This window comes from Tachyglossus aculeatus, assembly GCF_015852505.1.
Source record: "Tachyglossus aculeatus isolate mTacAcu1 chromosome 12 unlocalized genomic scaffold, mTacAcu1.pri SUPER_6_unloc_1, whole genome shotgun sequence".
NCBI classification, from domain to species: domain Eukaryota; kingdom Metazoa; phylum Chordata; class Mammalia; order Monotremata; family Tachyglossidae; genus Tachyglossus; species Tachyglossus aculeatus.
In genome coordinates this window covers 18,976,117-18,993,084 of record NW_024044828.1, presented here as the reverse complement: position 1 = coordinate 18,993,084, position 16,968 = coordinate 18,976,117, and the positions used below count along the sequence as shown (strand labels likewise).

The following is a 16,968-nucleotide window of genomic DNA, read 5'->3' as shown; positions in this document are numbered from 1 at the left end:
AAGCGCTTAGTACAGTGTTCTGCACATAGTAAGCGCTCAATAAATATGATTGAATGAATGAATGAATGATAGGGCACGGGTCTGGGAGTCATGAGGTTTGCTGCCATTTGTCCGCTGCATGGGGTTAGGGCACAGGCCTGGGAGTCACAAGGTTTGCCGCCGTTTGTCTGCTGCATGGGGACGGGGCACGGGCCTGGGAGTCGCAAGATTTGCTGCCACTTGTCTGCTGCATACGGTTAGGGCACGGGCCAGGGAGTCACAAGGTTTGCTGCCATTTGTCTGCTGCATGGGGCTAGGGCACGGACCTGGGATTCACGAGGTTTGCTGGCATTTGTCTGCTGCATAGGGACAGGGCACGGGCCTGGGAGTCACAAGGCTTGCTGCCACTTGTCTGCTGCATAGGGTTAGGGCACGGGCCTGGGAGTCACAAGGTTTGCTGCCATTTGCCTGCTGCATAGGGACAGGGCACGGGCCTGGGAGTCACGAGGTTTGCTGCCATTAGTCCGCTGCGTGGGGTTAGGGCACGGGCCTGGGAGTCACAAGGTTTGCTGCCACTTGTCTGCTGCATGGGATTAGGGCACGGGACTGGGAGTCAGAAGGTTTACTGCCATTTGTCTGCTACATGGGGTTAGGGCACAGGCCTGGGAGTCACGAGGTTTGCTGCCATTTGTCTGCTGCATGGGGTTAGGGCAGGGGCCGGGGAGTCGCAAAATTTGCTGCCTTTTGTCTGCTGCATAGGGATAGGGCATGGGCCTGGGAGTCACAAGGTTTGCTGCCATTTGTCTTTTAGACTGTGAGCCTACTATTGGGTAGGGACTGTCTCTATCTGTTGCCAAATTGTACTTCCCAAGTGCTTAGTACAGTGCTCTGCACACAGTAAGCGCTTAATAAATATGATTGATGATGATTTGTCTGCTGCATGGGGTTTGGGCACGGACCTGGGAGTCACAAGGTTTGCTGCCATTTGTCTGCTGCATGGGATAGAACCCGTGACCGTGCTCTATGAACTAAGCCAATATACAGCACAGTTCGATGTGTCTCAAAGGTGTACCTCCCAAGCGCTTAATACAGTGCTCTGCACATAGTAAGTGCTCAATAAATATGATTGAATGAATGAATGAATGATAGGGCACGGGTCTGGGAGTCACGAGGTTTGCTGCCATTTGTCCGCTGCATGGGGACAGGGCACGGGCCTGGGAGTCGCAAGGTTTGCCGCCATTTGTCCGCTGCGTGGGGTTAGGGCACGGGCCTGGGAGTCGCATTGTTTGCTGCCATTTGTCTGCTGCATGGGGTTAGGGCACGAGCCTGGGAGTCACGAGGTTTGCTGCCATTTGTCCACTGCATGGGGTTAGGGCATGGGCCTGGGAGTCGCAAGGTTTGCTGCCATTTGTCTGCTGCATGGGGACAGGGCACGGGCCTGGGAGTCGCAAGGTTTGCTGCCATTTGTCTGCTGCATGGGGTTAGGGCGCGGGCCTGGGAGTCGCAAGGTTTGCTGCCACTTGTCTGCTGCATGGGGTTAGGGCACGGGCCTGGGAGTCACAAGGTTTGCTGCCATTTGTCTGCTGCATGGGGACAGGGCACGGGCCTGGGAGTCACGAGGTTTGCTGCCATTTGTCCGCTGCATGGGGTTAGGGCACGGGCCTGGGAGTCACGAGGTTTGCTGCCACTTGTCTGCTGCATGGGGTTAGGGCACGGGCCTGGGAGTCACGAGGTTTGCTGCCACTTGTCTGCTGCATGGGGACAGGGCACAGGCCTGGGAGTCACGAGGTTTGCTGCCATTTGTCTGCTGCATGGGATAGAACCCATGACCGTGCTCTATGAACTAAGCCAATATACAGCACAGTTCGATGTGTCTCAAAGGTGTACCTCCCAAGCGCTTAGTACAGTGCTCTGCACATAGTAAGTGCTCAATAAATATGATTGAATAAATGAATGAATGATAGGGCACGGGTCTGGGAGTCACAAGGTTTGCTGCCATTTGTCCGCTGCATGGGGATAGGGCACGGGCCTGGGAGTCACGAGGTTTGCTGCCACTTGTCTGCTGCATGGGGACAGGGTACGGGCCTGGGAGTCACGAGGTTTGCTGCCATTTGTCCGCTGCATGGGGACAGGGCACGGGCCTGGGAGTCACAAGGTTTGCTGCCATTTGTCTGCTGCATGGGATAGAACCCGTGACTGTGCTCTATGAACTAAGCCAATATACAGCACAGTTCGATGTGTCTCAAAGGTGTACCTCCCAAGCGCTTAGTACAGTGCTCTGCACATAGTAAGTGCTCAATAAATATGATTGAATGAATGAATGAATGATAGGGCACGGGCCTGGGAGTCACGAGGTTTGCTGCCATTTGTCCGCTGCATGGGGACAGGGCACGGGCCTGGGAGTCACAAGGTTTGCCGCCATTTGTCCGCTGCATGGGGTTAGGGCACGGGCCTGGGAGTCGCATTGTTTGCTGCCACTTGTCTGCTGCATGGGGTTAGCACGAGCCTGGGAGTCACGAGGTTTGCTGCCATTTGTCTGCTGCATGAGGACAGGGCACGGGCCTGGGAGTCGCAAGGTTTGCTGCCATTTGTCTGCTGCATGGGGTTAGGGCACGGGCTGGGGAGTCACGAGGTTTGCTGCCATTTGTCCGGTGCATGGGGTTAGGGCACGGGCCTGGGAGTCACAAGGTTTGCTGCCATTTGTCTGCTGCATGGGGACAGGGCACGGGCCTGGGAGTCGCAAGGTTTGCTGCCATTTGTCTGCTGCATGGGCACAGGGCATGGGCCTGGGAGTCGCAAGGTTTGCTGCCATTTGTCCGCTGCATAGGGATAGGGCATGGCCCTGGGAGTCATGAGGTTTGCTGCCACTTGTCTGCTGCATAGGGATAGGGCACGGGCCTGGGAGTCACCAGGTTTACTGCCACTTGTCTGCTGCATGGGGATAGGGCCCGGGCCTGGGAGTCACTAGGTTTGCTGCCACTTGTCTGCTGCATAGGGATAGGGCACGGGCCTGGGAGTCACGAGGTTTGCTGCCATTTGTCTGCTGCATGGGGACAGGGCACGGGCCTGGGAGTCGCAATGTTTGCTGCCATTTGTCTGCTGCATGGGGACAGAGCACAGGCCTGGGAGTCACGAGGTTTGCTGCCATTTGTCTGCTGCATGGGATAGAACCCATGACCGTGCTCTATGAACTAAGCCAATATACAGCACAGTTGGATGTGTCTCAAAGGTGTACCTCCCAAGCGCTTAGTACAGTGCTCTGCACATAGTAAGTGCTCAATAAATATGATTGAATAAATGAATGAATGATAGGGCACGGGTCTGGGAGTCACAAGGTTTGCTGCCATTTGTCCGCTGCATGGGGATAGGGCACGGGCCTGGGAGTCACGAGGTTTGCTGCCACTTGTCTGCTGCATGGGGACAGGGCATGGGCCTGGGAGTCACGAAGTTTGCTGCCATTTGTCTGCTGCATGGGGACAGGGCATGGGCCTGGGAGTCAGGAGGTTTGCTGCCACTTGTCTGCTGCATGGGGACAGGGTACGGGCCTGGGAGTCACGAGGTTTGCTGCCATTTGTCCGCTGCATGGGGACAGGGCATGGGCCTGGGAGTCGCAAGGTTTGCTGCCATTTGTCCACTGCATGGGGACAGGGCACGGGCCTGGGAGTCACAAGATTTGCTGCCATTTGTCTGCTGCATGGGATAGAACCCGTGACTGTGCTCTATGAACTAAGCCAATATGCAGCACAGTTCGATGTGTTTCAAAGGTGTACCTCCCAAGCGCTTAGTACAGTGCTCTGCACATAGTAAGTGCTCAATAAATATGATTGAATGAATGAATGAATGATAGGGCACGGGCCTGGGAGTCACGAGGTTTGCTGCCATTTGTCCGCTGCATGGGGACAGGGCACGGGCCTGGGAGTCACAAGGTTTGCTGCCATTTGTCTGCTGCATGGGGATAGGGCGCGGGCCTGGGAGTCGCAAGGTTTGCTGCCATTTGTCTGCTGCATGGAGTTAGGGCACGGGCCTGGGAGTCGCAAGGTTTGCTGCCACTTGTCTGCTGCATGGGGATTGGGCACGGGCTTCCCTGGGGCCTCTGAGGTGTCTGGGTTTGGAAAATAGAGGGCTCTGGGGAATCCAGGGAGCTCTGGGAAATCTGGGGAAGAACAGAGGAAGATTATGGAAAATCAGAGGGAGAATAGAGGAGCTTTCGGGGGATAATAATAATAATGATGATGGCATTTATTAAGTGCTTACTATGTGCAAAGCACTGTTCTAAGCGCTCAGGAGGTTACAAGGTGATGAGATTGTCCCACGGGGGGCTCACGGTCTTCATCCCCATTTTCCAGAGGAGGTAACTGGGGCCCAGAGAAGTGAAGCGACTCGCCCAAAGTCACACAGCTGACAACCGGCTGAGCCGGGACCTCTGACTCCAAAGCCTGGGCTCTTTCCACTGAGCCGCGCTGCTTCTGGAGGCTTCTGGGGAGTTGGGGGGAGAATGGGGTCTTTGGGGAAGCAGGGTGGGGGGCTCAGTTGGTTGCCCATCCCGTCCCCGGGATTCATTCGTTCGTTCATTAGAGAAGCAGCGTGGCTCAGTGGAAAGAGCCCGGGCTTTGGAGTCAGTGGTCATGGGTTCAAATCCCGGCTCCGCCAACTGTCAGCTGTATGATCTTGGGCAAGTCACTTAACTTCTCTGGGCCTCAGTTACCTCATCTGTAAAATGGGGGTTGACTGTGAGCCCCCCGTGGGACAACCTGATCACCTTGTATCCCCCCAGTGCTTAGAACAGTGCCTTGCTCATAGTAAGCACTTAATAATTGCCATCATTATTATCATAGAGAAGCAGCGTGGCTCAGTGGGAAAGAGCATGGGCTTTGGAGTCAGAGGTCATGGGTTCAAATCCCGGCTCCACCATTTAGCTGTGTGACTTTGGGCAAGTCACTTAACTTCTCTGGGCCTCAGTTACCTCATCTGTAAAATGGGGATGAAGACTGTGAGCCCCGCCGGACGACAACCTGATCATCTTGTAACCTCTCCAGCGCTTAGAACAGTGCTTTGCACATAGTAAGCGCTTAATAAATGCCATTATTATTATTATTATTCAATCGCATTTATTGGGGAAGCAGGGTCGGGGGCTCTGTTGAGCTCAGCTGGTCTCCAGAAAAGCAGCTACCGATGCGGGGCCCTTGGAATGTGGGGTAAAGAGAGAGGGAGGGGAAGGCCCGGCCGCCAGCCCCCGGGCACGAACCATGAACCTAAATAATAATAATGATGGCATTTATTAAGCACTTACTATGTGCAAAGCACTGTTCTAAGCGCTGGGGAGGTTACAAGGTGATCAAGTTGTCCCACGGGGCTCACAGTCTTAATCCCCATTTTATAGATGAGAGAACTGAGGCACAGAGAACTTAAGTAACTTGCCCAAAGTCACACAGCTGACAATTGGCAGAGCCGGGGTTTGAACCCATGACCTCTGACTCCAAAGCCCGGGCTCTTTCCACTGAGCCACGTAAATCTCCTTCCGGCCCCAGGATGTCGTACGAAGACTTCATGTACAACTTCACCAAGCTGGAGATCTGCAACCTCACGGCCGACGCGCTGGAGGCCGACAAGCTCCAGACGTGGACGGTGTCCGTCAACGAGGGCCGCTGGGTACGGGGCTGCTCGGCCGGAGGCTGCCGCAACTTCCCCGGTAGGCCGGCGCTGCCGCCCGCCCCTACTTTCATTCAATCATTCCTTCAGTCGGATTTATCGAGCGCTGACTGTGGGCAGAGCACTGGACTAAGCGCTTGGGAAGGACAAGTTGGCGACGGATAGGGACGGTCCCTACCTGACGACGGTCTCACGGTCTAGAAGGGGGAGGCGGACGATGAAACGAAACGTGTGGACGGGTGTCAGGCCGTCGGAATCAGTAGATATAAAGCTAGAGGCACATCATTACCAAAAGAAATAGAATAGTGAATATGGACAAGTAAAATCAATAGAGTGATAAATCAATCAATCAATCAATCAATCGTATTTATTGAGCGCTTACTATATGCAGAGCACTGTACTAAGCGCTTGGGAAGTACAAATTGGCAACACATAGAGACAGTCCCTACCCAACAGTGGGCTCACAGTCTAAAAGGGGGAGACAGAGGACAAAACCAAACATACCAACAAAATAAAATAAATAGGATAAATCCGTCCAAACATCTATACAGGTGCTGTGGGGAGGGGAAGGAGGTAGGGCAGGGGAGATGGGGAGGAGGAGAGGAAAAAGGGGACCTCCTCGGACCCGCCGTCCCCCCACTCTTGGGGAGAAAGTGGGGGCTGCGGGCCGACCCCGGTTTCCTCACACCTCCGTCCGGTGACGCATTTCCACCCCCGGGGCCGCAGACACGTTTTGGACGAACCCCCAGTACCGCCTGAAGCTCCTGGAGGAGGACGACGACCCCGAGGAAACCGAGGTGGTCTGCAGCTTCCTCGTGGCCCTGATGCAGAAGAACCGAAGGAAGGACCGCAAGCTGGGGGCCAACCTCTTCACCATCGGCTTCGCCATCTACGAGGTGCCGCCCGGCGCCCGCCCCCCTCCCCATCCCCGGGGCCTTCCTCGGAGGCCCACCGCCCCCACTCCGAAGCCCATCCCGTCCCCGGGATTCATTCAATCGTATTTATTGAGCGCTTACTGTGTGCAGAGCACTGTACTAAGCGCTTGGGAAGTCCAAGTTGGGAACATCTAGAGACGGTCCCTACCCAACAGCGGGCTCACAGTCTAGAAGGGGGAGACAGACAACAAAACAAAACATATTAACAAAATAAAATAAATAGAATAAATATGTACAAGACTTCCAGGACTGCAGCTAGTCCTTCTAGTCCAGCTAGTCCTCCATCTTACCTCCTTCTCTTCCCCACAGCACCTGTATATATGTATATATGTTTGTACATATTTATTACTCTATTTATTTTACTTGTACATATCTATTCTATTTATTTTATTTTGTTAATATGTTTTGTTTTGTTCTCTGTCTCCCCCTTCTAGACTGTGAGCCCACTGTTGGGTAGGGACTGCCCCTATATGTTGCCAACTTGGACTTCCCAAGCACTTAGTCCAGTGCTCTGCACACAGTAAGCACTCAGTCAATACGATTGATTGATTGATTCTAGACTGTGAGCCCACTGTTGGGTAGGGACTGCCCCTATATGTTGCCAACTTGGACTTCCCCAGCGCTTAGTCCAGTGCTCTGCACACAGTAAGCGCTCAGTCAATACGATTGATTGATTGATTGATTGATTCTAGACTGTGGGCCCACTGTTGGGTAGGGACCGTCTCTATGTGTTGCCAACTTGGGATTCCCAAGCGCTTAGTCCAGTGCTCTGCACACAGTAAGCTCTCAATCAATACGATTGATGGGTTGATTGATTGCAGCTCTCCCACTATTCCATGAGCGCTCAGTTCAGTGCTCCGCACACGGTAAGCTCTCAATAGATAGGATGGAATTGAAGGAATGATACTGCTTCCCAGCCCTCTGGACCCTGGTCCCCCTTCCCTCCGTGCCCCCGGCCCAGGCCCCCCGTCTGACCCGCTCTCTCCGTTTCTCCCGTAGGTGCCGAAGGAGGTAAGGGCGGAGCGGAGGTGGCGGCCCTTGGGGTTGAACGTCCGTCGGGGGGCTCGGGTTGGCCGGACGGCGGGTCGCGGTGGGTGGCAGGGGAGGGTGGCAGGGGGCTTGGCATCCAGAGGCCCTACCCCGCGTCAGATGCACGGAAACAAGAAGCACCTGCAGAAGGATTTCTTCCTGTACAACGCCTCGCGGGCTCGCAGCAAGACTTACATCAACATGCGGGAGGTGTCCGAGCGGTTCCGGCTGCCCCCCAGCGAGTACGTCATCGTGCCCTCCACCTACGAGCCCCACCAGGAGGGCGAGTTCATCCTCAGGGTCTTCTCCGAGAAGAGGAACCTCTCCGAGTGAGTGTCCTCCCGGGCCGGGCCTACACGCCGGCCCCGGCTCCTCTTTTGGGAAAGGCCTGCTGAGGAGGCATTCATTCATTCATTCGTATTTATTGAGCGCTCACTGTGTGCGGAGCACTGGACTAAGCGCTTGGAACATACAATTTAGCAACAGAGACGATCCCTACCCAACAACGGGGTGGAGGCCGGCGGGCCTGTGTTCACTCATTCATCCATTCAATCGTATTTATTGAGCGCTCACTGTGTGCGGAGCACTGGACTAAGCGCTTGGAACATACAATTTGGCAACAGAGACGATCCCTACCCAACAACGGGGTGGAGGCCGGCGGGCCTGTGTTCACTCATTCATCCATTTAATCGTATTTATTGAGCGCTCACTGTGTGTGGAGCACTGGACTAAGCGCTTGGAACATACAATTTGGCAACAGATAGAGACGATCCCTACCCAACAACGGGTTGGAGGCCGGCAGACCTGTGTTCATTCATTCATCCATTAAATCGTATTTATTGAGCGCTTACTGTGTGCAGAGCACTGTACTAAGCGCTTGGGAAGTACAAGTTGGCAACATATAGATACAGTCCCTACCCAACAGCAGGCTCACAGTCTAGAAGGCATGGATGAGGGGGTCCTTGAACCCAGGGCCCAGAGGGGTCGGCGAACCCAGCGCCAGCTGCTTGGAGAAGCAGCGTGGCTCAGTGGAAAGAGCCCGGGCTTGGGAGTTGGAGGTCGTGGGTTCTAATCCCGGTTCTGCCACTTGTCAGCTGGGTGACTTTGGGCAAGTCGCTTCACTTCTCTGTGCCTCAATGACCTCATCTGGAAAAGGGGGATGGAGACTGTGAGCCCCACATGGGACAACCTGATCACCTTGTAACCTCCCCAGCGCTTAGAACAGCGCTTTGCACATAGTAAGCGCTTAATAAATGCCATCATTACTATTATTATTATTATTAAAAGGGGGATGGAGACTGTGAGCCCACGTAGGACAACCTGATCACCTTGTAACCTCCCCAGTGCTTAGAACAGCGCTTTACACATAGTAAGCACTTAATAAATGCCATCATTATTATTATTATTTTTTTAAAAGGGGGATGGAGACTGTGAGCCCCACGTGGGCCAGCCTGATCAACTTGTAAACTCCCCAGCGCTTAGAACAGCGCTTTGCACATAGTAAGCGCTTAATAAATGCCATCATTATTATTATTATTATTAAAAGGGGAATGGAGACTGTGAGCCCCACGTAGGACAACCTGATCACCTTGTAACCTCCCCAGCGCTTAGAACAGCGCTTTGCACATAGTAAGCACTTAATAAATGCCATCATTATTATTATTATTATTATTAAAAGGGGGATGGAGACCGTGAGGTCCACGTGGGACAAGCTGATCACCTTGTATCTCCCCCCTGTGCTTAGAACAGTGCTTGGCACATAGTAGGTGCTTAAGAAATACCATCATCATCATCATCACCATGTGGCCGACTGTGCTGGCCATGGATTGGGGAGCCCGTGGCCACTGCTGACCCCATCGTGGCCCGATGCCCCACTGGGAGGGGGCATAGATGCGATGCTTAATCACTCTCTTCCTCTTTCCCGACTCTGCCTGGGTGCCCCCTTACTCTCCCCTCCTCGGTCCTGCCTCCGGGGCCTGATAATAATAATAATAATAATCATGGCATGTATTAAGCACTTACTATGTGCAAAGCATTGTTCTAAGCGCTGGGGAGGTTACAAGGTGATCAGGTTGTCCCACAGGGGGACTCCCAGTCTTCATCCCCATTTTACAGTTGAGGGAACTGAGGCCCAGAGAAGTGACTTGCCCAAAATCACCCAGCTGACAAGGGGAGGAGTTGGGATTTGAACCCACGACCTCTGACTCCAAAGCCCGTGTTCTTTCCTCTGAGCCACGCTGCTTCTCTGATCCTTGGCCTGGGAATAGGGATGCCATCACTGTACCCCCACTCAAAGGGCCAGGGCAGCATCAGGCTGACGGGAACTCCAGCACAGCAGCAATGGTTGCCGCCAGAGAGGCTGGGCCTGCTCTGGGCCCCGAGTTCAAATCCTACTCTGGCCCAGACAGGTGGGTGAGAGCCTTTCCCATTCCATCTCTGAACTCCGCCGGTGGTGGTGGGGGGTGTGTGTTGTCTTCGCAGGGATGTGGAGAACACCATCGCCGTGGCTCGCCCTTCGGTAAGCTCTGCCCTGTGGCTTCCTGTATATATACACTTGTATATATGTTTGTACGGATTTATTACTCTATTTATTTTACTTGTACTTATCTATTCTATTTATTTTATTTTTTAATACGTTTGGTTTTGTTCTGTGTCTCCCCCTTCTAGACTGTGAGTCCACTGTCGGGTAGGGACTGTCTCTAGATGTTGCCAACTTGGCCTTCCCAAGCGCTGAGTCCAGTGCTCCGCACACAGTAAGCGCTCAATAAATACTTTTGAATGAATGACTACAAGATAATCAGATTTCATTCATTCATCCAATCGTCTTTATTGAGCGCTTACTGTGTGTGGAGCACTGGACTCGGCGCTTGGGAAGTCCAAGTCGGCGACACATAGAGACGGTCCCTACCCCACAGTGGGCTCACAGTCTAGTAGGGGGAGGCAGACGACGAAACAAAACATGGAGACGGGGTCAAAATCGCCAGAACAAATAGAATTAAAGCCGGATGCACATCATTAACAAAATGAATAGATTCTCAGTACGGCCTGGGGTCTTGACACAGTCGTCAAGTGTCAAATCACAGTCTTTTAGACTGTGAGCCCACTGTTGGGTAGGGGCTGTTTCTATATGTTGCCAACTTGTACTTCCCAAGCGCTTAGTACAGTGTTCTGCACACAGTAAGCGCTCAATAAATACAATTGATTGATTGATTGACCTGAGACAGTGGGAATGAAACTAGGGGCCGGTCTCTGGGGAGGGGGCTCGTTCCGTTCGTTCAGAGCAGGGTCCCGGGCCTCGGAGAAGGGTCTGCTGGCCCACGGAGCCCTGAGTCGCCCCTCCTTTCCTTTCTTCACTCCTTCCTGCCCCCCCAGAAAAAGAAAAGACACAAGGTGGGTGGATTAAGATCTGTGCCGGGGCTTTGGGGGGCATAAAGCATGAATCTGGGGGCCGGGAAGCCATGAGACGGGGATTGGGAATGTGGCTGCTTCTGCTACGGGGAGGGGAGCCAGCGCCGGACAGCAGTGGCGGGAAGAAACCAATCTGGGGGGATGGGGCATTTCTCGGGGGGCACCCTAACGCACGGGCATTTGGAGCGAGTCCGAGCAGCGGGGTGAGGTGAGAATTCGCACCCGGCTCCCGCAGGGACCGGAATGCCCTTCCGAAGCCTCCTGACCCAATGGGGGCTCCGTTTGAGGCCTACGGAGATGGCGGCTGGGCAGATAACCTTGGCCCACGGGGTCAGAGCGGGGCTCGGGGAGCGTCGTTTGGGGCGGGGAACGTGTCTTCCAACTCTGTCACGTTGCACGCTCCCAGGCGCTTAGCACAGTGCTCTGCACGCCGTAAGCGTTCAGTAAACGCGACAGATCGATTGGACAGTGGGCTGTTTCTGCTGCCGAGGAAGGGGTCGGCAGCATCCTTCCCTCCACCATCTTATTTTGTGCTAAAGGTGGTTAGAGATTGTGGGTTCTATTCCCACCTCTGCCCCTTGTCAGCTGTGTGACCCTGGGCGAGCCACTTAACTTCTCTGTGCCTCAGTTCCCTCATCTGGAAAATGGGGACGAAGATTGGGAGCCCCACGTGGGACCGTGTTAAGGGTAGGTGTGAGGTCATCAGATCAGACAGTGTAAGAGGGGAGATGGGTGGGTATCATCCCCATTTTACAGACGATGAAACTGAAGCTCAGAGCCGTGGTGACTTCTTTAGGGGACTTTTTAAGCATTTACTACGTGCCAGGCACTGTACTAAGTGCTGGAGCAGATACCAGATAATAGGGTTGGACACAGACCTTCTCCTAAATGGAATTCACAGCCTTAGGTCAGAGCGAGAGGCACTGAATCCCCATTTTACAGATGATAATAATAATAATAATAATAATAATAATAATAATAATAATAATAATGTTGGTATTTGTTAAGTGCTTACTACGTGCCAAGCACTGTTCTAAGAAGCGCTGGGGTAGATACGAGATGATCAGATGGTCTTTCATTCAATCGTATTTATTGAGCGCTTACTGTGTGCGGAGCACTGTACTAAGCGCTTGGGAAGTACAAGTTGGGTCCCACGTGGGGCTCCCAGTCTTCGTCCCCATTTTCCAGACGAGGGAACTGAGGCACAGAGAAGTTAAGTGGCTTGCCCAAGGTCACACAGCTGACAGGGGGCAGAGGCGGCATTAGAACCCACAACCTCCGACTCCCAAGCTCGGGCTCTTTCCACACTGATGAAATAACTATGGCTCAGAGAGGTTAATGGCATTTTTATTAAGCGCTTACTATGTGCAACGCACTGTCCTAAGCGCTGGGGAGGTTACAAGGTGATCAGGTTGTCCCACGGGGGGCTCCCAGCCTTCATCCCCATTTTCCAGATGAGGGAGCTGAGGCCCAGAGAAGTGAAGTGACTTGCCCCGAGTCACCCAGCTGACAAGTGGCGGAGCTGGGATTCGAACCCATGACCTCGCTCTTTCCGCTGGGCCACGCTGCTTCTCTAAGAGACTTACCCCAAAGCATGGAGGTCAAAAACTAATCCACTCGTGCCTTGGGGCTCACTTGGGCCTGCTCAGGGCCACAGGGTCCTCCCGGCCCAGGATGATGGGGGGACGTCCTGGAAAAATCCCCACTTCAATGATGTGGGGCCCCGCCGGTAGCATGTACCCAACGCCCGGGGCACTGACCTGCCATCCGTGTGCCCCCCGCCCGTCCTCACCCCTGCACGGCCGAGCTGAGTTGGCATGTTGTGGTGTCCAGCGGTGACCCCGCACGACTGACCCGCGACCGCGGCCCGAGCGGGTCTCCCCGTTGGTAACGCGGCTCCCACGCACACCCCCCCATCCCCTCCCCGGCTCCTCTCTCCAGCCCATCATCTTCGTGTCCGACAGAGCAAACAGCAACAAGGAGCTGAGCGTGGACAAGGAGGCGGAGGACGAGGCGGGCTCTGGAAAGCCAGAGAAACCCTCCCAGGTTTCAGGCCCGGGGGGCTCCGGGTACCGGGCCGGAGGACACAGGCCGCTCCGGGGAACGTGGCAGGGCCGGTAGCCGAGGCGGCAGAATTCCCAGGCGGGAGCCGCGGAGGCTGGAGTAGGCCCCTCCTCACCTCCCACCCCCCCCGAGGGAGCGAGGGCAGACTGGGTCCCCCAAACGCTCAGGTGCCCACGGTGGGCCGAAATGGGCTCCAGTCGCGCCGGAGGGTACGGGGGCCAGTGGTCCGAAGGGATCCAAGGCCGCTGGGCTTCACTCTGGCCTGGGGCGGGAGCCGGGAATGGGGGTCTGTTGTTGGGGTGGGAGGCTCCATCCCGCACGCCCTGCCCAACCTTGGGGCACCGGTGGGAGCCTGGCCCGTGGTGAGAAGGGCGGCCCCGTGACGGGCCGCGCCGTGCCAGCGTCCGCTCCATGTCTCCCCAGCCGGCCCCGGCCCACGCGGACCAGGAGACGGACGAGCAGAAGCAATTCCGGAACATTTTCCGGCAGATCGCCGGCGACGTGAGTGATCGCTCCCCGAGGCCCAGCTTGGCCGCACAGGACTCTTCCCTGTCTCGCTAAGGGAGAGGGCCTCTGTCTCCTATCCGCCCCCTCCTCCTGCATCCCTCCTCCCACTGGAACGGCGGGTTGGCTACCGATTTTCCGTGAAATCTGTGGCCCGGAAAGCCTCCGAGGCCGGAAAGGGAAGGAGGAACCCGGCTACAGCGCGGCCCCGGCCCCTTTCTCTGCCTCCACAGGACATGGAGATCTGCGCCGACGAGCTCAAGAACGTCCTCAACACGGTCGGCAAAAAGCGTGAGTGGCCACCGCCGTCCCCAACTTTCCACCTGCCACTCAAGCGGCAGGGACATGGAGCCCTTACTGCGTGCACAGCACTGTACTAAGCGCTTGGGAGCGTACCATTCAGTCACGTTGGTAGACACAATCCCCGCTCAAAGCGAGCTTACAGTCAAGAGGGGGAGATTCATTCATTCATTCATTCAATCATATTTATTGAGCGCTTACTGTGTGCACAGCACTGTACTAAGCGCTTGGGAAGTACAAGTTGGCAGCATATTCATTCATTCAATCATATTTATTGAGCACTTACTGTGTGCACAGCACTGAACTAAGCGCTTGGGAAGTACATGTTGGCAACATATTCATTCATTCATTCAATCATTTATTGAGCACTTACTGTGTGCAGAGTACTGAACTAAGCGCTTGGGAAGTACAAGTTGGCAACATATTCATTCATTCAATCATATTGAGCACTTACCGTGTGCACAGCACTGTACTAAGCGCTTGGGAAGTACAAGTTGGCAACATATTCATTCATTCAATCATATTGAGCACTTACTGTGTGCACAGCACTGTACTAAGCGCTTGGGAAGTACAAGTTGGCAACATATTCATTCATTCATTCGATCATATTTATTGAGCGCTTATTGTATGCAGAGCACTGAACTAAGCACTTGGGAAGGACAAGTTGGCAACATATTCATTCATTCATTCAAGCGTATTTATTGAGTGCTTACTGTATGCAGAGCATGTACTAAGCGCTTGGGAAGTCCAAACTGGCAACATATAGAGACGGTCCCTACCCAACAGCGGGCTCACAGTCTAGAGTTCATTCATTCATTCATTCAATCCTATTTATTGAGCACTTACTGTGTGCAGAGCACTGGACTAAGCGCTTGGGAAGTCCAAGTTGGCAACATCTAGAGCCGGTCCCTACCCAGCGACAGGCTCCCTCATGGCTACCATCAACCTCTGCCCCGGGGATTCATTCATTCATTCAATTGTATTTATTGAGCGATTACCGTGTGCAAAGCACTGGACTAAGCGCTTGGGAAGTCCAAGTTGGCAACATCTAGAGCCGGTCCCTACCCAACGACAGGCTCCCTCATGGCTACCCTCAACCTCTGCCCTGGGGATTCATTCATTCATTGTCGTATTTATTGAGTGCTTACTGTGTGCAGAGCACTGTACTAAGCGCTTGGGAAGTCCAAGTTGTCAACATATAGAGACGGTCCCTACCCAATGACAGGCTCCCTCATGGCTACCATCAACCTCTGCCCCGGGGATTCATTCATTCATTCGTATTTATTAAGCGCTTACTGTGTGCAGAGCACTGTACCAAGCGCTTGGGAAGTCCAAGTTGGCAACATATAGAGACGGTCCCTACCCAACAACAGGCTCCCTCATGGCTACAATCAACCTCTGCCCCGGGGATTCATTCATTCATTCATTCAATCGTATTTATTGAGCGCTTACTGTGTGCAGAGCACTGGACCAAGCGCTTGGGAAGTCCAAGTTGGCAACATCTAGAGACGGTCCCTACCCAACGACAGGCTCCCTCATGGCTACCATCAACCTCTGCCTGGGGATTCATTCATTCATTCAATCATATTTATTGAGCACTTACTGTGTGCAGAGCACTGGACTAAGCGATTGGGAAGTCCCAGTTGGCAACATATAGAGGCGGTCCCTACCCAACAGCGGGCTCACAGTCTAGAAGAGGCAATTTGGCGGCCGGACGCCTTCCGGGGCGGCCCGACTCCAGCAGGGAAGGGGCAGGGAGGGAAGAGAGGGGCCACCCCAGGGCCTCACCGCCCCCACCCTCCCCCCAGACAAGGACCTGAAGATGGACGGCTTCACGCTGGAGTCCTGCCGCAGTATGATCGCCCTGATGGACGTATCCCCGCCCGGCCTTCCGCCCACCCCTCTCCTGTGGGGGTGGCCCCGGCTCGGCCCACCGGCCACCACCTTCCCCGGGGGGCGGCCTTCGGGCCGTCGCCCTCCCAGGGGGGCAGTTGGGCCCACTAAGCCAGGCCGTAACCTCCCACCTGAGCGTTTTGGGGGTGACGGGGGGCGGGTGGATGGCGCCGGGCGGCCGGGGCGGGACGGGACGCGGGGAGGATGTTGAGCAGAGGTTCCCCTGTGGCCCTGACCTGCGTCCAGACCGACGGCTCCGGGCGGCTCAACCTGCAGGAGTTCCACCACCTCTGGAAGAAGATTAAGAGCTGGCAGGTTCGGGGGGCAGAAGGGGCAGGGCCGGAAGGCCTAGGACGGGCGGGGGGCAGGACGGGCGCCGCTGGGGCCCCAAACTCATCCCCCGTCCCGCACGTGCTCTTCTTAGAGAAGCAGCCTGGCTCCGTGGAAAGAACCCGGGCTTTGGAGTCAGAGGTCACGGGTTCAAATCCCGGCCCCGCCAACTGTCACCTGGGTGACTTTGGACGAGTCACGTCACTTCCCACAGGCCTGTCACTTTGGCATTTTCCTCCACTCATCCAATCTACACATTCAGTCTGTCACACAGTACTCTAAATCCACCCCTTCCTCACCGTCCAAACTGCTACCACACCGGTCCCAGCAGCGTGGCTCAGTGGCAAGAGCCCGGGCTTTGGAGTCAGAGGTCATGGGTTCAAATCCCGGCCCCACCAACTGTCAGCTGGGTGACTTTGGACGAGTCACGTCACTTCCCACAAGCCTGTCACTTTGGCATTTTCCTCCGCTCATCCAATCCACACATTGTCTTGTCACACAGTACTCTAAATCCCCCCCTTCCTCACCGTCCAAACTGCTCCCACACTGATCCCAGCACTGTGGCTCAGTGGAAAGAGCCCGGGCTTTGGAGTCAGAGGTCACAGGTTCAAATCCCGGCTCTGCCAACTGTCAGCTGTGTGACTTTGGGCAAGTCACTTCACTTCTCTGGGCCTGTTCCCTCATCTGTAAAATGGGGATGAAGACTGTGAGCCCCCCATGGGACAACCTGATCACCTGTACAGCGTGGCTCAGTGGAAAGAGCCCGGGCTTTGGAGTCAGAGGTCATGGGTTCAAATCCCGGCTCCACCATGTCTGCTGTGTGACCCTGGGCAAATCACTTAACTTCTCAGAGACTCAGTTACCTCATCTGTAAAAT

At 54.7% G+C, this 16,968-nt stretch overlaps 1 protein-coding gene across 6 annotated transcripts in view; it reads left to right on the top strand.

The window, feature by feature from the left end:
* CAPN3 (calpain 3) overlaps window positions 1–16,968 on the top strand; it is a 47,605-nt gene that overhangs the window by 27,193 nt on the left and 3,444 nt on the right. For 3 of the 6 annotated variants that reach the window (XM_038741026.1, XM_038741028.1, XM_038741024.1), the window contains 11 exons: window positions 5,508–5,668; window positions 6,355–6,524; window positions 7,563–7,574; window positions 7,713–7,921; window positions 10,074–10,110; window positions 10,965–10,982; window positions 12,942–13,046; window positions 13,488–13,565; window positions 13,802–13,859; window positions 15,677–15,741; window positions 16,008–16,076. In XM_038741026.1, the coding sequence (XP_038596954.1) occupies window positions 5,508–5,668; window positions 6,355–6,524; window positions 7,563–7,574; window positions 7,713–7,921; window positions 10,074–10,110; window positions 10,965–10,982; window positions 12,942–13,046; window positions 13,488–13,565; window positions 13,802–13,859; window positions 15,677–15,741; window positions 16,008–16,076 (982 nt within the window). The remainder of the gene's footprint in view (window positions 1–5,507; window positions 5,669–6,354; window positions 6,525–7,562; window positions 7,575–7,712; window positions 7,922–10,073; window positions 10,111–10,964; window positions 10,983–12,941; window positions 13,047–13,487; window positions 13,566–13,801; window positions 13,860–15,676; window positions 15,742–16,007; window positions 16,077–16,968) is intronic. The other 3 variants (XM_038741030.1, XM_038741027.1, XM_038741025.1) reach the window with 2 other exon arrangements.